Consider the following 26224-nt stretch of genomic DNA (forward strand, 5'->3'; position numbering starts at 1 on the left):
CTCACTTTTGAAGTGTGATTTACAAAAAATAAATAGGTTAAAGAGTTAATCTACAAAAACAAAGCTAATTAAACCTTCTTTCGGCTTTAATAAGCTCTCTAGCAAAACCAGAAGCAGGCTTTGAATTGTAAGTGGCACTTGCAGTTTGGGTTTAAAGAGGCTTTTGTGGAGACTGGTTTATTTGTTGCTGGCTTGCCCAGGTGCTTTAAGTGTTGTCTGCAGTGGCTGCACTCAGAGTTGCAGCCCTTTTCTTGCAAGATGGAAGTTTCTCGGGTGTGGAGGTGTATTTAACGGGTGGGCTTGGGTTTGACAGTGGGAATCAGTCTCTACCTGCTCTTCATCTGTGCCGGCAGAACCAGAGGCACTTGCAGCCTCCCCGCGGGTGTGCAGGCGATGGGAAGCTGGACGGGTGTCCCCAGCACGCACAACTGCGTTTGGAGCTGGCTAGGAGAAAGGATTTAATGGCTTATTACTGCTCTCAGGGTCATCTTCTAGTTTTACTTTTGACTTGAGTCTCTACAAGGTCATTTTGAAGCTGCTGGATTTGTTGCCTCAGCCACATTGTTCTTTGAAAGATCCCAAGCTATTTTCTGAAATGCAGCCTGTTCTGAAGCCTCTTTAAATTTGCATTTAATTTCTTGGGCCTGGCAACCTGGTTTTGGTGGGAGCTGGCCCTGCCTTCTCCAGGAAAGCCTGCCACCTTTTGCCTGCCAGCTTCAGCTGTTTGCTTGATAGCGAGTACAAGGGCGCTAGCAGGATATGTTCCATCAAGCAAAGTTCGCTAATGTGTTCCAGAGTCGAAGCAGAGGTAAAACATCTGCTTTGGCTCTTGAGCTGAGCTCCGTGCCAGCCACGGCAACCCAAACGCAGAGGAGATGAGCTGTGGCCGGGTCTGCGTGTTCACACATCCTTACGCCCTTGTTAAGGGAAATGACACCGTTGCCAGCCTCAGCAGTTAAACGGGTTTAATCTGCGTTTTGGACCAGGGGAATGGCAGAGACTGAAATCCGCCAAGGGGCGGCTGGCGGCAGGTGTTCCTCCCAGCACTGTGAGCTTGTGACCCTGGAAGAGAGATCAGGAGGTTTTACATGAGGGCTCAATTTCTTTAAAAGGTATCTAACACCTGTTATGCATGAGAAAGCTGGTTGAGGAGTTTCTTAGCTTTCCTGGAATGAGTATTTGTTGGCGGGACCGCCCGTGCGCTCTGTGCAGGCCCACAACGTCTGTCCCCGATTGACGGCAGGGCCTGCACACTCACATAGTTTTTGCTCCGCTGTCCTGACCACCTTTACGTCACCTTTATGGCTCGAGAGATTTTCTCACCCTCTGGAGCCTGGTTTGGGCATCCACGGTGGTGGGACCTTGGGAGTGTTGCCGAGAAAAAGATGAGATTTGGGAGCGTGCGGGGCTGCGCCTGCAAAATCTGTAAAACAGAAATGCAGGCCGTGAGCCGAGCGGGAGAGACCGCGCAGAAGCGTCTTTGCTCTCGAGGTGTTAAGCTCCCCTAGGTTTGGGGGATGCATTTTTGGGCTGATTACAGTAGAAATTTCTCAGGCGTTGTGTGCCACACTGTTGAGGTAATTGCCCTTTGAACGGCTTAATACCCAGTGGAAGCTCTGGAAAATGCACGTTCTTTGCTTTTTTTGCATAGTCTAGCCTGTAGCTTCTCCGTTTCCCCTGGAGCTTAGTGTGTGTCCAAGTGTGGTGTGAGCTTGAGAGCAGCCTGATCTGCCCTGACTCTTAACGGAGCAGAATGAGCCCTCCTAGCACGCGGAGATGTAAGTTCTGTGTGTCTTGGATGTGGAAAGCAGTAACTGCTGTCAGTAACAGCCTTTCGCATATCGCGGGCTGCTCTCGTAGCCCCTTGACATTTTCTTTAAGCCAAATAGTCCCCGTTAGTGCAGGCTTTCCCTTGTAAATCGTGTTTTAGAGTTCCGCTTTGGTCCTTGGTTCCTTGACATGGGTGCCCAAGTGTCTCGTAGCAACCACAGCCTGAACAGAGCAGAACGGGGACAGCTGTGCATCTTGCAAGCCCAATTCCTCTTTTAGGCTCTCTTCCTCTTCCACAATCGTGTACAGTTTCTAAACTGCACTCCCGAATTCTTTCTTATATGAAACTGCTACAGAAGCACTCTGGATTTGTTACTAGCAGAGGTGGCTGTGTTCTCTTCCATACTGTGCAGTCCACTTATCTGCTGGATATATCGTGATTTATCATGAAAATCTCAGATTTTAGCACCTCATGGCAAGATGGGCAGAGAATTACTGGAGTATTACGGCTGTGGGCAGGGTTAATGTGCCTGTTCCCTGCGCATTTCCCTCTGCACACGAGGTTGGGTTTCTCTCATGGGAGTCAAGGCTTGTGCGGTCACCAAAAAAAAACGAGTGTATTTGAATATCTACAGGAAAAGCAAGCAGGAAATGGAGCCTTTGGGGTGACTGATGTTGTTCAAGTGAGCTGCTCTGCTGAACTGCTTTTATTTTTAAATCTCTAGTGAGAAGCGATTTCGGGCCTCTAGAGAGTTGACTTGATGGCGCTCTTTCCTGCGCAATATTACTTCGATGCCAGGGCTTTTCTAGTGGGGTTGCTACTTCTTCCTTCCTGCTCCTTCAGATATGATCAGATTCTCAGATATGATCTGGAGGTATTTAAAAAAAAAAAATCTTCAAATTTAAGGCCTGTGGCCAGTCTCCAAAAATCAGAATGAAGGAAAGGACATGGGGCAAACTAAATCCAATTAGTCTCTTTTCCTTTTTCATAATGATCTAAATTTAGCCTGTCCGGAGTTATTTCAGTGCCTTAGCTGATAAGTTTAACAAAGCGCAGGTCACTTGTAGGATATTTTTGCGTGCCGGATTCCAGGAACAGCAGGATGTAGCCTGTGGCTCACCTGGAAGCACGGGCGATTCCGGGGGCAGCTGATCGGCTTCCTAATGAAGCGTGGGCGGTAGCCAGGAGCCGGGCCAGCCTCGGGGCTGTGTGGAGCCCCTTCTAAAAAATGCTAGGAATACCCATAAGAAGATAAAGCTGGCTTTGCCTCAGTGCTTTTGTTTCTGTCGTACTAGAAATACGGCAGTTTGTAGACTTGTTGGTCTGCTCAGTGTATAACGCCTGGACAAGTGCATTTGATCACTCAATGGTGCTGTCATTTTGCCATAATACATCCAGGGTACCAATGCGTCATATTCCCAGGTTTGATCCTCTCCACTGGTCTTTCAGTGCCTGAATAAATTCAGAAATTCCTTAGGAGAAGTTAAGCAGAGACCTGTGCCTCCTCCAGATGCCCTCAGCGTTCAGCAGAGGACCTGCTGTCCCAAGGCCCAGCTCCGTGATGGGACTTTGTTGTCAGAAACCCGGCACGCAGAAATCCCAGTAACTGCAACAAGTCAGTGCATGATAACGTGGTTTTGCCCCCATTGCTCTCCCAGAACGTGCGGTTGGGCTGGCTGCTGGCGCAGGGGGCGAGTGCTGGGGTGAGACCCCCTCGTGTCACAGCCATGGGGCTGTGCACAGAAGAGCATTTCTCTAAGCTGTGTAAATACTAACACTAACTCCGTATTAAAGGAACAATCCGCTTTAATCCTCTGTGAGGAAGCAGTAAGCAAAACCACCACCACCGTGGCTTCAAGCCACCATGTGATAAACAGCCAGAGGAATCAAGTCCTGAACTAAATCTTGGAAGAGGAGTAGGCTTTGTACTGTGACGTGGGGAAAGAAATGCATGTACTTAACGTGACATTGGAGACATCCTGGTATTCCTGATTAATGGGAATATCTGCTGAAGAAAGAGCCGTCTGGGAAAACCCTGACACAATCACTGCTGCTTGGGAACCGTTCGTCTCACTTTACCTCAGTAACTTTGTGTAACACAAATACGACAATTAAAAGCTCAATATATAATTACCCTTTTCCCTCACAAGAACAGATAATACTTTACTATGTGGAAATATTCTTCGAGTGAGTTGGAAGTTCTAAATGAGCCCCTAGGAGAATGTAAGGACACACAAGAGGAAGAGAGATTGTGATTTTTTTCTGGCTTTCCTGCGAAGGAAGCTAACGTGAAGCGGTCACTGTGCTTCGGTGTCACATCTCCTGCAGGCTGCTGGTGGAGGAGGACCAGCTCGCTGGCCTGGCACTCAGAGCATTCATGTAACAGCTACTTTAATAAATGTGCTGAGAAGTTCCACACTCATGAATATCATAGTAACTGCAGGCCAGGTAGCATGGAAAGCTACCAAAGTGGCTAAACGTGTTGGCTTGTATTTTCACATCCAAGTGAATCTCCCTCAGAGTTTGGAAGCTCTGGAGAGCTGAGCCAGTCCAACAGCTGATCATCTTCCCAGAGCTATGCTCTAATAATACTTAGTAAAATAAAGATTCTGCAGCAGTAATGTGTTGCTCACTTCACACCTCGTACTTTTTTAAAAGCAAAGAAGAAAAATCCTGAAATAAAGAATACGTTAAATAGGATAGCTAGTTTGAAAAGAAGGCCCAGCAGTGACTCGAGCTGGATATTAGCCTGTAATGTTTCTGTCTATTCTTTCCAATTTCCAAGTTCTGAACTTTTTTCTCTGCTATTCCTTCCCCTCTCTTGCTATTAAAATAACAAAATATCTTACTAAGTAAGATATTTTAATTATTATCTTATTTATATATATTAAAAAAACTCTTGGAAAAGAGGTCTGAAAGATTTTTGCAAATGGTATGTGGCAGCTATGTGTTGTCTTGCAAAGACTGTATGGTGTATTTATTTTGCATCCTTCTGGGGGGAATGTTCTGGGGCCATGCCGTAGCACAGGGTGAGAAGGGAGCATGGCAATAAAAAGCAAGCATTCAAATAAAAGAAATAAAGTGAAACTTTTATTTTTTTCAAACATCCTGATGAATTTACATCAAGCAGTGTGACAAAAGATGGTGCTTTAGGCCTTTATTGGAAGAGCAGCAAGCATGAAATTCCAGTGTGACTCTTTCTCTGAGAGTATCACTGTGTCTTAAAACAAAACCACCACCTCAGAATGTATTTTTCAGGTTTAAAGAGGAGAGTTGTCAGAGTTAAAAGATGAGAAATTCAGGTATTTCATTTTTTCCCTCTCCAATCTGAGACTTGCATACAAGCTAGTTAAATTCTGTGACTTGTGTACAGGCTAGTTAAATTCTGCAGTCATGCAAGCAGTTTTATTCAGTGTTAGTAGCCCTGCGTACGTCTCCGCTTTGGCGGAGCCTGACACCACCAAAGCCACGAGCATGACGCAGTCTTTCTCCTCTCTGCCTGATGATTTATTTATGCATTCCAATCCATAATAGCTTAATAATAGCCTCGAAACAATAAGATAATTGTTTTGCTTCTTGGGTGGTTAAAATTGACTGTGCTCATTGCATATTTATTCTGTAGAAGAGACAAGCTGTTTAGTAATTGCTCAGAAATACATTATCTGCGTAATGTTCTGTTTCTAAATATGTGTTGCATGACCATCAGTCTGTGCCAACAGCAAACAAGGCAGCACGCCGCGATATCTGATGTGATTAGTTTCTCCCTTACGTGCCAAAGGGAACACGTGGCCTCACTGGGGTGTTTTTGACCATCATTGCCGTTCCGATGGGGTTCCCTGCCTGTGCTCGTCTCAGCTTTAGGATCATCTCTACGCAGGCTGGTAGCTCTGGTTGATTTGTTGTTGGGCTCATATGTGCCGTGCCCGTTGGCAGCGTTAGTAAATGGCAGCAGAAATAATTTGCTTTCCTTTAAGGAAGCTCTAATAAAGTGCTTTCTCTGCTTTGTTTTACCAGCCCCCACTGGTGCAGGCGATTTTCAGCGGCGATCCAGAAGAGGTGCGGATGCTGATCTACAAAACGGAGGATGTCAACGCCTTGGTAGGTGCCTTGGCTTGATGGCTGCGGTGGCGGCGGCGCGAGCACCGTGCTCGTGAGCTCTCACAGTGCTGCTGCTCATCGTGTCCCTGGCAGTTAACAAGCAACCAGGTGGAAGTTACTTGGCAGTTAACGATTCCTGGCTTGAATGGAAGCCCAATTAGTCATCTGAAAGAGAATTACCTTCCGCAGGTGACATGAAATTCCCTATATGTAGGATAATTGCTTCAAATGTACAGCTCAGGCTGGGACATGAAGTTTTCTTTCTCACTGGGAGTATGAATGTCTGCAGCCTAGAGCTGCATACTTTGACTCTCTGCAGAGTTTCCTTTTATGAAGAGTCTTTACCGACTAGGACCTTTTATTCAGCATTTGACAACATTTGAAATAAAACTTCATTATAGGTCTCAGCAGTGAGAGTAAAGAAACTGTATCTTGGCCATAATTTGCCCACAGAGGCATTAATGTACTTTGGCTTCTTTCTAGCTAGAACAACAGTAAGTGCCTCTAAACAAGTAATAGTTAACCATTTTAGCAGGGGGAAAAAATCGGCCTGGGCTTGTGTTTTTTCCTCTTTCCTCTTCCAGAAGCTCCCTCCTTCCTTTGCTTGGGCTTCTCCTTTTTGATTTGTACTGCTGGTAATGAACTCTTTCTTTCGGCTGGAATTTGTGGCCTCTTGAAAGTGGTGGGAATACAAAGAAAAAAAAAAAAAAAAAAGGGTCTTTTCCAGGTGTTTCCTGGACTTCTGGCTCAATCTGCCTTTTCTTCGTGCCTTTTTGAGGCAGAAAGGCATTGGTTTACGCGCAGCAGATTCCAGCCTGGGGTAGTCTTGGCGCTGCAGCTCTGCAGGCAGGGTGCCCCGATGCGTGGCTCCGAGGGGCAGACCGGAGCTGAGGACCTGGCTCCTTGCGGCTGCGCTGCCCTCCTGGCCAGGCGAAGGGCAAGGTGTCCACCTAGGTGCAGAAGCTCATCACAGAAAGAAGACCTTGGCGCTGGACTTAATAAGGTTTCACACCGATTCCTGAATGTTTTCTCGACATAAATTCCTGCAACTGCTTGCTTAAAGCATCATCTCCCTCGACTTTCCACACTATTTCCTTTGGGTGGTCTTATAAAAATGTCTAGGTGAAAGTGATAGTCCTGGAGGTTCTTCTGTCTTTCATGTTGGCTCTTCCAAGTTGTATTTTCTATGCAAGGTGATTGTAGGCATCTCAAATGTCTGGATATCCTTCAGCTGCAAGTGTGGGCGCAATATTACGCGAAGAGCGTGTATTTTATACCTGAATACCATAGTACTTAGCAGAAGATACCGTTGGACTTCCACATTTTTGTCCGGAACCCAGTAAAAGTTCTTCTGAGAATTCTTTGCCTGAACAGCTATTTCATCAGGAGCAAAAAAACCCAGACTCTTGCTTGGAGTAATTAGAAAAACATCTGTCAATGCAGATTCTGGAGGTTGTCTTTCTGAACACACATAAAAGTGTCAAACGCTCAAGATGTCACTAAAGAAGTATCAGAAGGTCCTGTGTTCCCCTGTGGTGTCAGCTGGCCATTTGCACCCCTTGCCTCTGCTTCTATTTTAAGGGTACTTTTAATTACTTCCATGTTAGTGTTTCTCTAGTGCTTGGCTGCTCATGTGAGAGGAAATTCTGACACTGCTTGGCAGGGAATTGTCCTTTGTTGCTCGTTTTGATTAGCTGCGTTAATATTGAAATGGTTCAAATGTAAGCAGGGGAGGAAATAAAATACAACCCTGTTTTTACAGCATTTGGGATTTCTGAAGTTTATAGAGAATGTTTTGGATCTTGCAATGATGGAGGTATTAAAAAGGCAGAAGAAAAAGGCACATGGAGAAACTATGCAAAGTAGTAAAATACATACGTAATATCTAAGAAAATGCATTTCAGAGGAAAGATGTGAGAGCAAATTGGAAGCCTTTGAAAGCTACTTTTTTTGTCTGGTAAAATAATTAAGATCTTGCTAAGCCCGGAAGTGTGTGTTTATAAACAGGAGCGTGTTCTGGATGCTGCTATAATTGCACAGCCTCTTTTGCAGCGCGGTGGAAGCCGCAAGGCTCTGGCTGGCAGCGTCGGTGTCCCGTGGCGCCTGCCAGGTCACTGCGACCTCTTCCTGCCGCCGTGCCTGCGCCGAGGGCTCCCGGGCTCTGCCCTCACTCCGCAGCTTCTGGCACGTTTGGAAGTGTCGGGGTGATTGTGGTATGGCTGGGAAGATTGGGATTTCTTCCTTTTTTCCTGGCTGTTTATGCTTTGGAGGGAAGAGGAACCTCGGGCTCCACTCATGCCGCTTCTGGCCGCACCAGTTACCTGGGGTTCATGGTCTGTGCAGCTCTTCTGCCATCCTGACTGAGTGTGTAGGGTTTCAGGCCTTCTGTGAGAAATTATTGTTTTCCGTTAAAACAAAATTCCGTCTTCCCGATGTTAATTTTCATCTCAACCTTCCGATTTCCCTTTAAGAAAACGGGCAGCCAGACAAGAGAAAAGCAGAAGCCCCTTCGGCGCTCCTCCCTGGTGTCACATTTGTAGGCTGAGCCGGCCTCCTCTTCCTGGCCGCTTCCCAGCATGGGAGCAGGAGCAGGGATGGTTATCGAGAGAGGTGCCGCGGTGAGGAAGGCCACGGGGAGGTCTGTTGCAGCTGCCTGCAGCTCCATAGGCTCACAGGATATATGTTCCCGTGGCGAAATTATACAGCACTTGGTTGGGATTTTCAGGAATTGAAGGAAATTAAATCCTGAAATTGCTTTGGTGGTTGGTGCTGCAGCATGAGAAAGTGCAGTTCTGCCTCGAGGCTGCCGGGGGGCTGCCGCCCCCTCAGAGTGCCCCAATATCCCACGTGTGCTGACCGGATCTGCCAGAGTCCCCGCTCCGCCAACGCGCCGTGCCCGGGGCGTCGCGCCAAGGCAGCACTTACGGACTAGCCTAACGTGCCGCCTCGGAAGGGCCTTATCTGGGATTAGTTGGACGCTCGAAGGGAGCGTTGGGCGCTTGCCGCGTTGGGGCCCTGTGCCTTGGATTGCCGGCTGTTAAACGCTTCCTTTCCTTTATTTCTACCTCTAAAAATATCTCTATAAAAAAACGGTGTACAGCTAGGGTCAGCCTGTAGCATCGTCTCTTCAGTGAGCTTAGGCAAGTCGTTAATATTGCTTTGGAGGGAAAATGTTTATCTTATCTTGGAATAGTTCTTTTAGCCATTGTTTAGCTTATCTGTTGTCTTTTACTGACCTTTTGTTCCTTTAAAAAGTGCACTTGAAGCAGGTCTGATTATTTGTCTTAATGCTATTTGTGACCCTCTTATCATTCCTTTTTTTTTCCCCCTTTCACTTCCTTTTCTTTAACTGTATGTTCAGATTTGAGGTAGACCAGATTTGCTAGACCTCTCTGTGAAGTGATGAATTCTCTTTTAATGCCTCTTTCTTTGTTCATAGCCTTCAGACTTCAGAGCATTATGGATTACTTGTTCACATTACAGTTCTACAGTCAGTTTTCTCATGGGGAGTGCAGAAATTAAGCATAAAAACTACTGCATGCCTGAAACTCCTCTTTCTCTGAGAGCTTGATTCCCATGTAATTTGATGGGCTTTACATTGCTCGCAAAAGGGAAAACTGAGAATACTTCCAGGTGGGGATTACTCTGCTAATAGCAGCATTGATACTTCAGAGGTTTTTTTTTTTTTTTTTTTTTTCTGACCCATTATTGACCGCTTTCATTTAAAATGATGCATCACAGTATAGTAGAATCATAAAAATTCCACTTCTCTGTTTTGTGTCCTTTCCTCCCTGGACTATCAAGTTTCCATCAGATTTACACAATTTAGTATAAAATATTGCTCATACTCAGGAAAAAAAAATGCTTTGGGTAGCCTTGGTCCCTTGGTATAGGAAATTGCTTGTTCTCATATTGGTAGTGTTCTCCTCAAACTGTTCTCGGCTGTGTTGCCAGACTTAGCTGTCTTGCAAGATAATGCTACAAATCCTCTTCTGAGGCTTCTGCTCCATAAAGCACAGCGAATTTCTAAGATGGAAAGAAAAAATGGAGACTTTCTGAAGTTGTTATAATTGTTCTGCCCTGTGAGGAGGCCCTATATAGGGCCAATCTGAGGCCCTATATCCCATGTACTCCATCTTCTGAGTGTTTTATGGGCGCGCTTAATATGCAAGATCAAAGCCCAACACAGAAGAGTTGGTGTATGCTGTGTATCACAGATGTCCAAAAACCCCATACATCTAACATTAAAAAATAACTTTTTTGGACTTAGAAAGTAGGACTTTGTCCTCCTAGTACTTTCTCCAAAGATGTACCCTTCTTAGAGTCTGATGTAGTGTTGGTACAAGCTTGGATTACAAAGTCTGATATCCAGAAGGGTCTAAGTCACGTCACTGCAATGCTCCAAAATGCAGCCTCCAAAAGACACACACTTCTCAGCTGTACTCAGGCTTTGCATGAGGGGGATAACTGCGATATGACAGTCTTGATTTGTTTTGGAATGCGTTTATGTGCCTGTAAAAAGAGTATCACATCAAAGAAAGTTTCTCTGCAAGGTCTGGTAGGACTGTGTGGTAAGAAAGTTGAGGAGTTGCTTTGAAGACCTTGAATTTTGTTCTTTTACTGGGTGAGATTGCCTGTCTCATTATAAGGAGAAATACACGTAGAAAATAAAACATTGCATAAAAATGCATTGCTCTTTACCACAGTTCCTGGCCGAGTTTTATAGCTGCAGAGCTGTTGTTTTGCAGGATGCTGAGAAACGAACTCCTCTTCACGTTGCGTCTTTCCTGGGCGACGCAGACATCATTGAGCTGCTCATCCTGTCAGGTAAGGTAGTGTCTCTCACAGGTTTCCAACTGCAGAGCTATGGAGAGCACCCAGGGGCGCACATGTGGCCGGGCACAGTCTGTACCAGGGTTTCAAAGAGCTGTCCACAGTATTTTCCAGGCTAAGAAAGTATGCTTAAATTCGGTGATACAGCCAAAAACATGCACTGTGTCTGACAAGAATTAATAAACACAACATTTTGCAAACATGTAAAGCATCCAAACTGATAATATTTGTGGATTTGGAACATTCTGGAGTTCATATTTGAAATGTGGGCTCAATTCCTGGAATACAAGCCAAGAATTTATCTTAAGCAAAAAATATTATGGAATAATAGGAAAATGATTGCGTTTGAATGAAGTGTAAGTGGAATTTACGTTAGAAACATGATTTGAAGTGTCAAGAAATTGGTTTGGAGGATAGAAAGCTGCAATGCGATGTATTTAAGTGAATTAAGCAGTTTGGAAATCACTTATAGAACTGTTATTTGTAAATGTTTGCATTCTCACTTAAAAAGCATTGGCACCTTTAAGTATTAGAGTAACTGCTCTGTAGGGGATGGCTAAAAAGCTCAGCCCATTGGATGAGCTGGAATGAAGGAATCACAAACACAAGTAACAGCTCATATGTGTGTGCAAGGAACCTGGTAGAGATTTGTCCATAGGTCTTCAAAATACTTCTGCTGATTATTCTGTTTGTTTGTTTGTTTTCCCTCTCTTTTGGTGATATAAAGGCTGAAGCACATTCTTTAGCTGAGAGCCAAGAATTTAAGCAAAATTTATTCATGGACACTTAAGACCCCGTATTTCACATGCCCCTGTTTTGCATTGGCTTCAGTGGCTCCTTCTTGGGTTTTTGAGCTCCGCAAAGGACAATAGACCTAAATTGATGGGGAAAAAAAAGAAACAATATTGTAAAGGGAAGTGAATTTATCAGTATTCCTTGAGTGATAGGAATTAATTCATTAATTTCTCTGATCTTCATACTGCTTGGCTTTTACTGTGTTAAAGCTGCTGTGTGTAATATATCCCATATGTGCTCCAGACTGTCATGTAATTGCCTGTTTATCATCATGCAGACAACACTATAGAAGGTAACTCTTTTAGCACTGATTGTTGTGTCTAGTGGCAAGCACACTTCCACAGATCTGAATTTCCAGTGGTGCCTTGTGATAAGTCTGTGTCCTTAAGACTTGCCTAGCCAAGAACGTGAGCTCTAAATCTTGCAAGAACAAGCTCACTGCAAAGCACCCAGGCTTTGCTGCCCAGAAATGAGTGTCTGAAGACTAAAGCTTCCGCCCGCAGACGTGCCCGAAGCGGCTCCCTAGGTAACCCCTGGAGTGGGATCTGTAGAACTGAGAGCAGAGATGCGCACCAGACCCCACAGCTGGTGTGAGTTGCCCAGGTCTGTTAACAGCGGGGCCGAGGGGATTTACACCCGCTTCACGCCTGGGGGGATTTGGAAGCCAGAGCGCCCGTGCGGGACGGCGCGGAGCGCGGGCGGCAGGGAAGGAGCCGCGCGGCCTGAGAAGGCCCAGAGAAGCGCGACTTGCCAGAGGAGGGGCTGCTGCATAGCCAGGAACCAGCAGCTCTCCGGGCCTGTCCCGAGGCTTTGACACTCCTGTCTTTGGGATTCACAGCTTCTGTTGCACTGTCCCCTGGCAGGAGATGGAAGGGAGGTGGCAGTAGTAGCATTATGAAGAGCGGGGTCTCCTTCATCTGGTGGCCAGTCCTAATTTCAGAGATTCAAACATCAGAATCTAGATTTGTTTGAGACTTGTGGATTTGGCAGATAAGTTGATACGGAAAATTGTAGAGGAAAAGAAAATGTGAAAAGCAGCTGAGGAAGCCAAGGCTGATGACATGCTGTGCATTATTTTATGTTGCTGGTAGAGTTTTGCTTTAATTATTTCCTTTAGCTGTTTTCTTGGCTGCTCCTTCAGCTTGTTGAAGGCCCAATGGATCAATGAAGGGCTTGAAGAGGCGCTGCCCAGGTTTCCAGTTCATCCCATTCAACTCTTGCAGTGTTTGGATACTGAGGAATGATAGGATGTTTGTCACATTGCTACCCCCATGCAAGCCATTCTCATTTGCTACTATCTGCTTGTGAGGGTTATCAAAAGGGTAGAAATAATCCAAAAGAAACCTTAGTGAAGCAAATAAAAACACCAAAGAGAATACAGAATAAATGTCTAAACCTGAAAAGGGGGATTTGTCCATCATTGGCATTTTATCTGGGCAATTTGCGTCTGGAAACTCCTCTGCAGCTACATCAGCACCACAGGGGTTTGTAAGTGGCTCGAGGCAGTGCTTGTCCTTGGGCTGCTCCTCCAGCAGTGCAGGGCAGCCTAGGCGAGGAGCTGGGCGCTAAACCAGCCTTCGTAACGCCCTCGCCTAAAGGTGGGTGCAGTTTGCTAGTTTGTACAGATGCCTGAGCAAACACTTCATGATGGTCACACCGCTTTACTGAGTGCCTTTCCTCGAGAGCTCTTGGGAATTTGCAAGCACTTGCTTTGCTTCTGGTTGTCCAGCAGAATTCCTCGCAGTGACTATGATTCAGAGGCTAGCGCCTTAATATGACTGAGAAACAGCTATTGGGAAAGTCCCTGTAATATAAGTAAGAATGCAATAAGTACCTCAAGGGAGGCAGTGAGGAGGATGGTGCTGGCCTCTTTTCACTGGTGGTCACTGACAGAACTAGGGGAAATGGCTGGAAACTGAAGCATCAAAAGTTCCACAGGAACTTAAGGAAAAAATTCTTAACAGTGAGGGTGCCAGAGCCCTGGCACAGGCTGCCCAGAGAGGTTGTGGAGTCTCCTTCTCTGGAGATCTTCAAAACCCGCTTGGATGCAGTCCTGTGCCACGTGCTCTAGGTGACCCTGCGTGTGCAGGGGGTTTGGACTAGATGATCTCTAGAGGTCCCTTCCAACCTTCAGCATTCTGTGATTCGATGATTCTAGGTCCTTCTGATTCAGGCAGTGCAATGTTTTAATTGCAGCGTTTAGATGAGTTAAATTATGGTGAAAAATGAAGCTCAAGGATGCCTTTGCTCTTGAAGGTCAGAGGTTCAACAGCAGAAGCATGCAGTGCTTGTTTTTTTCTAAGTTTTCCCCACTTGTGCTGGTCTTTGCAAACTAGTATTGCCATGTGCAAACCTGAGAGGTACAACGTTCTCAGGGCTTAAATTATTTTATCCAGCCTCTTTCACAGGGGTCCTTTTCGGATATCACTTCAGGTGGGTAACTTTAATGTTTAATGTTGCAATAAACCTGTAGCCCAGCATGGGTTTTGGAGTGTGCGTTAGCACCTGGCCGCACACAAGGCAAAAGGATTGGTAGAAGCAGATCGGTAGCAGCACCTTGCAAATCCCTTGTTTCCTACTCAAGAAGGTACTCAAGGTTACCAGAATGCCAGAGGAGTTGTGACTACTAAATATGGCTTGGCCCTTGCTACTGGGAGACCATCTGGGCAGCACTTTGTAACGTGTAACCCGTGCTGTTTGCTTGCAGGCGCTCGTGTCAACGCCAAGGACAACATGTGGCTGACCCCTCTTCATCGAGCTGTCGCTTCAAGGAGCGAAGTGAGTAAACAGCAAGTGCCCTGCTATTGCAAACAGACAACATGTTGGGTAAAAAAATCCCAAAGCATTTAAAAGGAGAGGAGGTCTCGTGCTGATGTAAAGAGGGGATGAGTGCTGCAGGCACAGGGCCTTCGGCAGGCCGAGAAGGGCCAGCCTTTAGCAGTTAGGGGCAGCTCTTGGCTGCAGCGTGTGCGTTCGCTGCTGACTTGTGCAATGTTTACTGTACTCCAGTAAGTCACACTGAGCAGCCATCAGGAGCAAGCAACCCCAGCTGGAATGGAGTGATCTGTATCAGGCTGGCCACATCATCCTCAAGCCGTAAAAGAAGGAGCACTGTATCCAAAGGGACATTGTGCACCAGGAGGGAGCGGATGTGTGCGTGATCCAGCACATATATTGCATAGTTTGTTGTGCCACTCTGCATTTCAAGGCATCCATTAAGTTTCCTATTAGTTCTTTTGATTAATGCATGAAGAGGGTTTGCCTGCATTTCTTCTACCTGGCAACCCAGAATATTATGGCATTATCTTGGGCTTTCCCCCTTATTTTCTTATGGAGAAGCATCTATTGTGAACATCACCCAGGCGTGACTGAAATTACCACACCATAATTTTCTGGCTTTCCATTTCTGGGCTTTCTGGTACACTTTTACCCTGCTAACACACTGCTGACACAGTGAACCCAACTGCAGGTCGAGGGGGTGGTCAGACGTGTGGAGGAGACAGCGGGTGGCCATCATCCGACAGCAGCCTGGGTACCTTCCTGAGCCCAGGCCCTGCTTCCCTGCTGCCTGGGATTCCCAGCTGCTGCTGGCATCCACTGAAACCCTCAGAAAGGGACATCTGAGAGAATGCAAATGCTGCAGTGAGATAAAATGCAAAAAAACCCCACGTTGGAAAACAAAACTCGAGCTTAAATCTTATATAAGAATTGCAACATATTTGGTTCTTTTTTGGATGTGTTGGAGTACATGACCTTAATTTTAAGGGACAATCCTAACTGAAAAGGTGTGACTTTCCATGGTTTGGTGTCCAGCCTTTAACTCTTGTGCTGCTGAAACCCAGCTTCACAATGAGAAGTTGTCTCCTGTTGTGCTGGCAGTTCTGGTCCCTCATAAAATAAGTGACGTTACAGAGCAGGCTTTGATGCTATTTCCTGGGCAGTTATATAGTTTATAAATATATATATATATTTATATACATGTCTTCTTCCTTCTTTTCCTTTTTCTTACTTATTTGATTTGATTTTCTGAGTGAAGAGATTTCACATATGGAAACTTGAGATAGATAGAAATACTGGATATATTAATAGTACCTATGTGTTGCATGCAGATGTGGAAATTATGTAAATAAAAGGGCCTATCTCATGCTCCCACAAGCCAGAAAATTAAAACTTCTTCTCATAGAGGTTGATATTTTGGCCTCAAGCCTGGCAGAGCAATAGATTTGCAGATGTGAATAAAAAGGTGCAAATGCTTTAAAAAAATGACAAATTATCATCTCTGATTTTTCAATTTTTACTATTTATGCTTAAAAATCCTCCTCTAACTTCTTTTCTTTCTTCCCCAAGAGTCAAAATGCTTGAATTTTCCCACTGACTTCATGTAGGATTGTGATCCTAGTTGGGAAGGTCCCAACTATAATGTCCCCTGTGAGGGACACAGGTCCCCTGTGAATGACCTTTAGTGACTTTTAAAATAAATGGCCTGTGAATGCAAAATGCTCGTGCTGAGACCTCGACAGTGACGTATCGCTGTAGGTGCTTTAGGCCCAGCGGTCTCGCTAGCAGTGCAGAGCTGCTAGAGGCCGGGCTGTGGCGTGGCCGTAGGAGAGGGAATTGCTGGGATCGGTTGAGGACGAAGGCCTGAAGCTGCTCGGGGCGGCTGCGCTGCTGCCAGGGCTGCGGGCGCGCTCCCAGCCCCTGCTGCATACAAAGTGCTGTCCATACACACATATGATGTGTGTGTTAACTCGTTAAAAATCCTCAGCCGGACTTACTAGAAAGCACTTCAGATGATGGAAAGAGAGCAAGATCCTACTCAGGACTAGAGCGCGCTCCCACTTAGCAGCTTAAGGGCAGGTGCCTGAGCTGGAGCCGAGAAGAGCTGATTGCAAATGCTCGAGTGAGGGGGTCTCAAGAGAGAGCGGGACATTGTCTCACTGGGAAATACTTGGTTCTAAACAACAAAATTAACCTTAAAACCATCAGAATTAACCTTAAAAGCTGTTTATTCTCAGGCTGACAGAATGGATGTGGTAGGGAAGCCCCTTGGCCTGTGCTCAGCCCTGGGGAGGGAGTAGGGGACACCAGCACTGACCCCTCCCTGGGGTCCTCACGTTGTTGCAAACCTCATTTTTTGTGCTCATATATATATATATTTTCGTTTTTCCTGTTTATAAATAAAACTTACAGCAATCCACTGCAACTTCCTTATGCAAAATAGCATGCTGTTCATTTTGTAAATAATTTTTATAACTTACAATTTTTATAAACTTGAATAAATAATTTTTTCAAGTAGAGCTTAGTTATAGTAGTTGTGATACTGAACGTTAACCAACAGAACAGGCTGGGATATCTCAAAATGGGTGGTTTTCTATGTCCAAAAATCAAACTGGGAGATTTTGATTGTGAGGACACAGATCTAAGTGATAGCAAAGGCAATGTGTACGGAGGCATTTGAGTCACCAGGGCCGTTTCGCTAAGCTGGGAGGTTGTTCAGATAAATTAGTTTTTCCCTTTTTCCCGGCCACGTGTGATCCATAGGTGAAAGTAGCGCGGTTGCGAAGAGGGGCCCTGCGGCAGCTCCAGGTTCCTGTTTAAGGGGGGGACTGCGTTGCCGTTGCAGGAGGCCGTGCAGGTGCTGATCAAGCACTCGGCTGACGTCAACGCTCGGGACAAGAACTGGCAGACGCCGCTGCACGTGGCGGCCGCCAACAAGGCGGTGAGGTGCGCCGAGGTCCTCATTCCCATGCTGAGCAGCGTCAACGTCTCCGACCGCGGCGGGCGCACGGCCTTGCACCACGCCGCTCTCAACGGCCACATCGAGGTAAGCTGCTTCGTGGCATGAAGAGAGGCTGTGGAGGCTCCTTCTCTGGAGATCCTCAAAGCCGTGCCCTGGGTGTCCCTGCCGGAGCAGGGGTTGGACTGGATGATCTCTAGAGGCCCCTTCCACCCTTCTATGAGTCTGTGGAAAACTAAAGGATAAATTGCACACTGAAGAAGCATACAGCTGTGTGACACCCAGTCAATCTGCTTTTCTCATCAGTTATCTTGAAAATGTGCATCTGGTTTTAAGATTATACATGCTGCCTTTGGACACCTAATGAAAGTGAAACCTTCTAGTCTAATTACTGCTTCTATATAAAAACTGCGGTTTTTTACTTACATGAAAGTGCACAAACCTCCAAGCATGGAATAGAAAAAAATCAACTGGAACAGTAGGATTCTGTCAATAGCGAGGCATCAAAAGGAGGTTGATTGTACTGGAATCAAAAGAAGGAAGCAGAAAGGTAGTTCCTGTGAAATGGTGGTCATATTTGGAAAAACAAGGTGGTCTAACCATCATAAATTAAACTTTCTGTTACCAACTGCTGTTATTAGCTGATCCTTTACAATGGAGTGCATTAGAGGACGTCAATTATGCAGCTCTAATTTATGTTTTGAGAATATTTTGCAGGAAAAGAAAGTCACTGAATGCATTTTCCATTCAGTTTTCATTCTTCTCATGTTTAATATTGGATGGTTGCCAATAGGGAAAGCAGCTTTTCATCATTTAGCCATGGAGTGTAAAATTCCAGCTCCCTGTCTGAAGCAGCCTGGTTTCTGTCTGCGTGGTCGCGAGCGAGCAGCCGAAAGGCCTGGCCACCCCTCAGAGCAGTGTGGCAGGGAATAGATGCTGCTTGTTGAACGCTCTGCCTTTTATTTAGGGTTTGCTTCTATGTGCGGAGGAATCCTGAACTAATCTGTAAGAAAATACCTTAAATGTGGCCTTAGCTCTGCGCAATAGTTCTCTTAATTTCGTAATTTACAAATGCATCATCCAAAAGTAAGGAACTGCGACCCCAACTTTATGGCTAAAATTTTACTAGGATTATTTGTTGTAAACTCTTCAATGTCTGATCTACAGGATTCGTTTACCTGATGTCGTTTCTTTTAGATGGTAAACTTGCTCTTAGCCAAAGGGGCAAACATCAACGCTTTTGACAAAAAGGACAGAAGAGCTCTTCACTGGGCAGCGTACATGGGTAAGCTGTGGGTTGTTGCCATTTTTTTTTAGTTTGCTGTTGTCAGGCTGCCCGTGTGTTTTGGAATGGGCAACATGCAGAACTCTCCCTGAAAAGAGAGCATGGTGCTTACCCCGACCGTGGAAAGAGATCAGCTGGGCCAGGCAGAGAGTGTCCGTTCATGGTTTTGCAGCTAGTGAGAGCTCGTCTCAGTTGGCCTTTTAATGCAACTCTTGCATTAAAAGATCCTTTAGATCTTTTTGATCTTTCTCTCCTGACTTGAGTGCATTTTGAGTTGAGAAAATACAGGTTATTTTGTTAGTTTTTGCTGAGAACTACATTAGGTGAAATGCAGATATATACGATCATATTTTTTGCTGCTGTTCCTCGTTTAAAATGGCTAAGCTATGATGTTGTTAGAAAGTAGCTCATAGCCTTTCCTTCTGTCCAATGCAAATTGTCACCTTTCAAACTGGGCAAGAGCAACTGATTCAACAATTCAGAATATCAGTGGTGCTATCGAGTACTTCTTTAGAAAAATCAATTTACCTTATAGTTTCATTCAATTTACAGATATGATTTGTTGTAGTGGCACACTGTAATTTAAAAATGTTAGAATTATGTTTCTGGTGATATTGATCGTTGTTATTTAAGATCTTTCAGGCTGGCCTTGCAAGGTATTCCAAGTTACAATATATAGTGTCTTTCCCAAGAAGTCTTTCACCCAATCATTCAAATTCCTAATTTTAATCCTATCCCTTCTGGAAGTGGCAAAATGGAAAAATTTGTTCCATCGTTTTTGTTTTGTTTTGTTTTTGTTTTGTTACGCGCCAGCAGATGGAAAGACTCTTGCAACAGTTGTGATTTGGCTTTTGAGCTAGTGTGCTTTGAACTCTGCTCGAGAGAGGTGAGAGGCTTTTAGACTGCACCATGCAATTCCACATCTCTTTTTCCTCTTAAATCTTTCACAAAATCATATTTCACTTATCAAAATATTTAAGTAAGTTCAAAGGCCTGAACTCAAAAGTTATTTAGGAGTCTGTAGTGGAATTTGGACAGAACTTAGATAATGAGGTTGAAGCATCTCATCCTACGAGCCCTCAGGTATTGGCCTGATACTTTAAAATCAGGAGGCGTAAGGCCTATCCCTCTGCTTTGCTTTGCTTTAGTTTTGATGGTTAGGGCCCTCTTGGAAAGTTTTGATACCTTCAGAGAGGAGAGGCAAGTAAAGCAAGAGCTGGCTTAGAAGCTGTGTTTTGAAATGCTCAGCGCTCTCCCTCCTTGTTTTATAGAGAGCCTAATTCAGGGGTGGGCGTTTTGCTCCTGAAGACAAATGTTCTGTGAGTCTGGCGGTCAGCTCTCTGTGCGGGTGCCTCTTGAAACTCTTATGATTATTTTAGTCTGCAGACTAAATCTATACAACAGGTTCATATTCAAACATTTCTTAATGATCGTTTTTGCACAATTTTATGTTAATGATAAAGTTCTGGAGAGACACAAACTTGATCCAGAAATCAGTGGATTCAGTGGAAAATCCCGTGTTGATTTTGGTAGGCTTTGGATCCAACTCTTCACTCATTTGATGTTTAGTTTTTTGTCCTCGATGCTAGTGAAAAACCTTTAACTTATCATTGATTAAATAAAATATGTGTATGCTGAAGGAAAAACTGAGTGTTAACAGTTGGGTCTACAGATGACGTCAACAGGGCTCTTTTTGGGGAGATTTATTCTGGCATGTTCCTGTGCTCACTGTTCTTTCTGCAAAAGGGAGAATAAAACGTAAACTTCAGAGAGAGAGGGGTGGCTCTGCTACTTTTTAATAACTGGAAGACTAATAGACTAAGGGGAAATTAGACAGATATGATGAAGATAAGTATGCTTGGCTTTCTTGACAATGCACAGAGCTTGGATTAAAAACATTTATTATTTCCTTTAAACTCAGCGAAATGGCAGTAAAAAGGCAGAGTGATAGCAAGAAAGTTGTAACTCAGGGGAAGTGATGCAGTGCGATGGTGCATTCCTTGATTGCTCTCTCTCATCTTTTGAAGGTCACCTGGAAGTTGTTGCCTTACTGATCAACCATGGTGCAGAGGTGACTTGTAAGGACAAGAAGGGTTACACTCCGCTTCATGCAGCTGCATCCAATGGGCAGATTAATGTAGTAAAACATCTCCTTAATCTGGGTGTAGAGGTACATCGTGTTTTGCTGTTTCTATGGCTTCTATGTTTCTCCTTATACTTCCTCTTTTCTTTCCATACGGACACTGCGACAGACACTTGCAGTTTCTAAAGAAAATAGTTCCCACGTTGTAGACCATGAAAAGTGTCTTGCGCTTCACCTAGGTTCTCGGTTCAAGTGCCAGGAGATGACATGTTCTGGACTCAAAATGTCTGATATGGACTGTAAATTCCAGACAAGCTTGCTGAGGAAAAGAGAGAACATGTGCTGTTCCTGCAGGAGAAAAACAGGATGATGAAGTCTGCTCTTGCTCAGAATTTCCTTTGGTACCATGGGAGGTTGTTCACAGTAATATGCACTGAGTATTTACTCTGTTGCAATTCGGGCATTTTTAAGTTTAGGGACCTGTATTTGCTCTGCAGTTGATAGAGGGAAACAAAAAAATATATTTTCACCGTGGAAAAGATCTTTTTTCAGGGCACAGGCTTTTCTTAGCCTGGTATTGTCAAGCCAGATATCCAGAAGAGTCTGTAGTGGTTCAGCAGGGATGTCAACTATGCTGCGTTTGCAGTGATGCTTCACATATCCTGCCAGCTTCTAGCCAGTAGATTTGACATGCCAAGAGAAAGGAAAGGTTTGTGTTTGCAAGCTGTCAGCTGCCAAGTAGAGACTGATAGATGTGTCATGTCATTAGCAGGACCGTGCTAATAACTACCTTTAACTTTGACATTCTCCACCACAAGGAATATGATCTTTTTAGACGCGTAGAATTTGTGGAGAAATATTCAAATCAACCTTGACTCTATGTACAACCTGTCTCACCTTATTTTACAGAAGAGCAGATGAATCCTAAGCCAGTCATTAAGAAATAGCATCATCTTAATTGTATCTTTATAACACCACAGCTACTAAAAGTGAGGTGTACTTACTGAAGTGTAATTGCTCCTTCCCATTACTCAGACACCTTCACTCTCTTCCCAAGAGAAATCTGTAAAAAATCTTAAGCCTGATTCCTTTTGCAAAAATTCAATAGAACTAATTATTTTTAAAAGATTTTGGGATAATTATGTATCCTGCTTTCCCCTTAAATGTTGAAGCTTTCTACCTTAAGACTAGTACTTTCATCATTAGCTAGTCCTGCTGTCAGTTTTAGGCTTTAAGTTGGCTTTTTAAAATTGCCAGCGGGGCAAAAAATTAATAATAGTTAATGTAGAGTATTCAGAACTGAACTCTCTGGTTGTATGTTTTTGTCAATGAAATCTGCTGCTGAACAGTATTCCCTCTGCCAGCTCAAGCCTCCAGCTATTTCTGTTCCATTTACAGTGTGTGGTGCAGTATGTAAAGCAGTAAACTGATACCTGTAACTTCAGCTGTGTATCCTTGTTTCCTTTTAGATCGATGAAATGAACATCTATGGAAACACTGCACTTCACATTGCCTGTTACAATGGTCAGGACTCTGTCGTTAATGAGCTGATTGACTATGGTGCTAATGTAAACCAGCCTAATAATAATGGATTCACTCCCTTGCATTTTGCTGCTGCCTCCACGCACGGAGCACTGTGTCTCGAACTGCTGGTGAATAACGGGGCAGACGTAAACATTCAGGTAAAACTTGCATTTCAGCTCTTCAGTTCTATTTCATCCTGTTTTGTATATGTCAAGAATCTGGAAACTGTAGTAATGAGGTACAGCATGACTTTAAGCCCTTCTTGGGAGGTACTGATTGATGGAAGAAGAGTGATGCTGAGAATATTAACTGTTAAACTGTTTGGATAAGATCAATTAACAACAGAGAAACTCTCAGTGCCTTGATGGTGTAATGACAGCCTTAAAGTCTAGGCCAGCCACTTTCTGAACCACTGTTAGAAGAGAACCCTGGGAGCTTTGTCAAAATTTTATCTCAGGGAGCAGGTAAACAAGGAACTATTCCTTTTGGGTGTTTGCTTCTGCCCGGCAATACACATTTAATTAAACTTGAGTCTAGCAGATTCCTCTTGAGGAAGTAAGAACTCAAGCTTTTTTTGTTGACATTTTCTTTGAGAAACTTGTTGATTTTAGGATATCTGGGTGCTCTTAGGATATAATTGATGAAGCTGAAAGGGAGCTGTTTTTATCCAGCAGAGAATATACTGGTGTAGGTATTGGACAACCTAGGATCTCTGAGTTGGTGTAAGATTTTGGCCGTTCTACTTTGAAGTCTGCGTGTCTCAGTATCCTGTCTATAAAACTGGTCTCCGAGCTTTTAACCTATGGTAAGACCCTTGAGATCAGTGGGTAGCCACTGCGCTACTGTAAATGCACAATTATTAAACTGACGTTAGGAATTGCACTCGCCAGTGAACATGAAACTCCATTCCAGTGAGCATGACGTTGCAAAGTAGGTCACCTCACCCTTGCTATTTTCTCAGCTCCGTGGCTTCTCCAAGCTCAGTTTCTTTCTCAAGACCACAAAACCCTGTTCTTCTGTTGTCGCACCTTTACTTCCTTGTGCCTTACCTGTTTTCTAAACATCTTCTCCTTAAGCATCCTGGTTTTCTTTAGGTAGAAATTTATTAACCGAAAGTTTTTAATATAGTAGCTTGTATTCCAGGATGTATCTGTGAAATGCAAATATATAGGTTCTATCTCTTGAATCTCAGAAACTGCTGCAACTTAGCTTTGTCCTTGCTTTTCTTTATTCCTCTTCATGCAATGAGTAGGGAAAATAATGACTAATGGGAGATGTTATTTAAAAATAGTACCAAAGAACAGTACATCATCTATTGCTAGGCTTCTACCAGACATTGTGTACAGGCAACCAGGCTCTGAGGATAAGCTTGTCTGCAGACTATTTCTAGCTCATGGCTAAAGAAGCCGTTACACTTGTGTGCTTCTACCTTCTGCATTCATTATCGTGACCAGGGTCAATCCTACAGCCTCTGAAGCAAGCAGAGGTTTTAACAGGAGACTGGCTGTAAGATATTGAGCAGCTTTTACTGCTATGAGATTTCGAGTTGTTCCCGTTACTGTGTGTGCTTAAATGTTTGGTTTGGTTTTGTTTCTGTTAGAGTAAGGACGGGAAGAGTCCACTGCACATGACAGCCGTGCACGGGCGGTTCACGCGCTCCCAGACCCTCATCCAGAACGGTGAGTCCAGTGGCCGCATCCAGGAAGGGCTGGAAGAGCAGGCGCTGGCGCAGCGGGGTCTAGCGGCTCCACGCAAGCGCAGCCAAGCGCTCCGCTTGGCACCCTCTCAAATTCTGCCCTCTTGTGCCGCTGTCTTGTCAAAGACAAAATCCTGTGTTCCTCCAGCTGGCAGTGGTCCATGCAGTCTTTTGTGATCCTTCACCTGACAACAAGATTTGAAAGCTGTGTTTAGGGATTTTAGCAGCTTAGAAGGCACAACTTTCCCATATGACAGAAAAAAAAAAAAAAGCATCTTCTGATTGTCTGTCCTTCCTTGGGAGTCAGAGCTCAGAGTCACAACTCCCTCAAGTCAGAGCCCAGGCCATTTTGCCTACCCCTCTGCACAGTGGCTGCACTTACCTTGCCTCCCAGAGCTTCACAGCCTAGCAAACCTTCCCGCTACGTTTGGAATAAATACTCTGGAGGATGGACCAGTGCCACCTGGTTTGTGCTAGAAAGTAAGTAAGTAAGAAGTAAAGTAAGTAAAGAAGTAAGTAAGTAATCAGAAAAGTAAGAAAATAAAAAGTAATAGAAAAAATAGGGAAAAAAAAGGACCTGCAGTAACCCAGAATAGAATCTAGGGATTCCTGATTATGAGTCCTCTTAATTAAATATTAGATTTGTCCAAGAATACTACAGAATATGATAAATGTTAGAACTGGAAATAGTAGTAATAAAAGGAGCTGGGGGCAAGCTGAAAGAAGTAGTAATGCAGTTTTTAGTTGTTTACTAAGGTACGCTCTCTAACTTACAGCTATTGTTTGCTCTGTGTGGGGTCTGTGTATGGAAGTGTTGGCAACTCTGCCGCTGTTCCTTCACAGGAAGGAAGAGGAGAAGTCCCTTTTACTCTTAGGCAACTGTCAGCAATATCATAAAGAATAAACTGAGTAATTGACCTAACCTTTTGAGGTCACTTCTTACCCTTTTTCTGTACTGTGGAGGAATCAATGGGTTCCTAACAGAGTGGTGCAAATGCTGCCTTCCATCCAGGACTGAGCTCAGCTTGGCAAGGGCTGAGAGGAGGCACCAAAACAAGGGCAACTCAGCGCTGCTCCCGGCAGCTGCTTCTGGCTGCTGTCAGGCACAGGAATCGGGGCTGTAATGGGCCTGTTTGGGTTGTTCTTCTGTAACACGCAGGGAAGGCCCCCACAGTGCTTGCTCTTTGCAGCGTGGGCCTTCTGGGTGAATTCCCTTTAGCATCGTTGCCGTGTAGGTAGAGTTGAGTAGCAACCACTTAAAGAACGATGGCAGCACCTCAGCAATTTATTTTTGTAGTTTAATTCAAGGCAATCGTTTGTACCTTTAGCTGAGCTGCAAGTCCAAATTGTTATTTGCCACCCTACGTCGTTCTGTGCAGTGTTGATGAAAAGTGATGTCAAATACAGCGGTGAAACTGGAAAGAATTGGAGGTGAAAATGCTGCTGCCACATGATGCTTGGTAACTGTGGCTGGCAGCTTGCTGAGTGCGGGTACTTGCTCTTTGAAAATGAGTGTCTCTGTGGCTGGACGGGTTATGCTGCTTTAGGAGAGAGAGGACATTTGTAGTCACTAGTTCACACCTAATCTGACTGTCAAACTGTATGAAAACATCTTTTGCAGGAGGTGAGATTGACTGTGTTGATAAGGATGGTAACACCCCTCTGCATGTGGCTGCACGATATGGACATGAGCTTCTGATTAACACCCTCATAACCAGCGGAGCTGATACTGCCAAGTAGGTTGCTGCAGCTGAGCTGTTTCTAGTTATCAAGTGCTATGTCCAGTGCCAGGAAGCACAGGTTCTCCTCAGGTTAAAACAGATAAACATAATTACACTCCACTTCAGTGGGTGACTGAAACATGAACACTTGAGAAGACAGAGGGAAGGAAGCGCTGCCAAGCCGTGAGGTGGTCAGCAGTGCCAGAGCCCTTTCTTCTTCCTCAAGTACTTCACCAGTGGTGTTTGAGAGGCTCTGTACCAAACACCTCTTCTCAGAAAAGAGTGGGAAAAAAAATCAAAAACCAACCAAGGGAATTCCTTACTATCTAGGTTAGCCTAACTTTCAGTGACATGCCATACTCAGTGGCTATGCCTTGTGTTGTTTTGATATTACACAGAAAAATCAATATCATTAGATGTTATCAATTATCTAATCAATTCATTATATCAATTATATCAATTATCATTAGATATTATCAATTATCTAATCAGTTCATTATAACAATAATATCAATTACATCAAATGTCATTATCAATAGAAATGCAATCGTGCAAAGCAGCTGTTGAAAAATATTTTTGAGGTCACTCTAGCTGTAGAACTTGCCTTGATGTTTCATGGTTTGAGATCTTCAGACAGCTGAAATACGGCTCAAGATGGCTGGAGCAGTCAGACGGACTGCT

General features: G+C 44.4%; 1 protein-coding gene across 1 annotated transcript in view; it reads left to right on the plus strand.

Annotated features, from left to right (window-relative positions):
* ANKRD44 (ankyrin repeat domain 44) overlaps positions 1 to 26224 on the plus strand; it is a 93590-nt gene that overhangs the window by 32607 nt on the left and 34759 nt on the right. The window contains exons 2-10 of the mRNA XM_088534730.1: positions 5786 to 5869; positions 10618 to 10696; positions 14205 to 14275; positions 17121 to 17321; positions 18432 to 18519; positions 20547 to 20689; positions 22072 to 22284; positions 23727 to 23805; positions 25444 to 25558. Of these exons, the coding sequence (XP_088390856.1) occupies positions 5786 to 5869; positions 10618 to 10696; positions 14205 to 14275; positions 17121 to 17321; positions 18432 to 18519; positions 20547 to 20689; positions 22072 to 22284; positions 23727 to 23805; positions 25444 to 25558 (1073 nt within the window). The remainder of the gene's footprint in view (positions 1 to 5785; positions 5870 to 10617; positions 10697 to 14204; positions 14276 to 17120; positions 17322 to 18431; positions 18520 to 20546; positions 20690 to 22071; positions 22285 to 23726; positions 23806 to 25443; positions 25559 to 26224) is intronic.

This window comes from Tinamus guttatus, unplaced genomic scaffold, assembly GCF_059628265.1.
Source record: "Tinamus guttatus ecotype Peru unplaced genomic scaffold, ASM5962826v1 Tinamus_guttatus_pri_ptg000592l, whole genome shotgun sequence".
Classification (NCBI taxonomy): Eukaryota; Metazoa; Chordata; class Aves; order Tinamiformes; family Tinamidae; genus Tinamus; species Tinamus guttatus.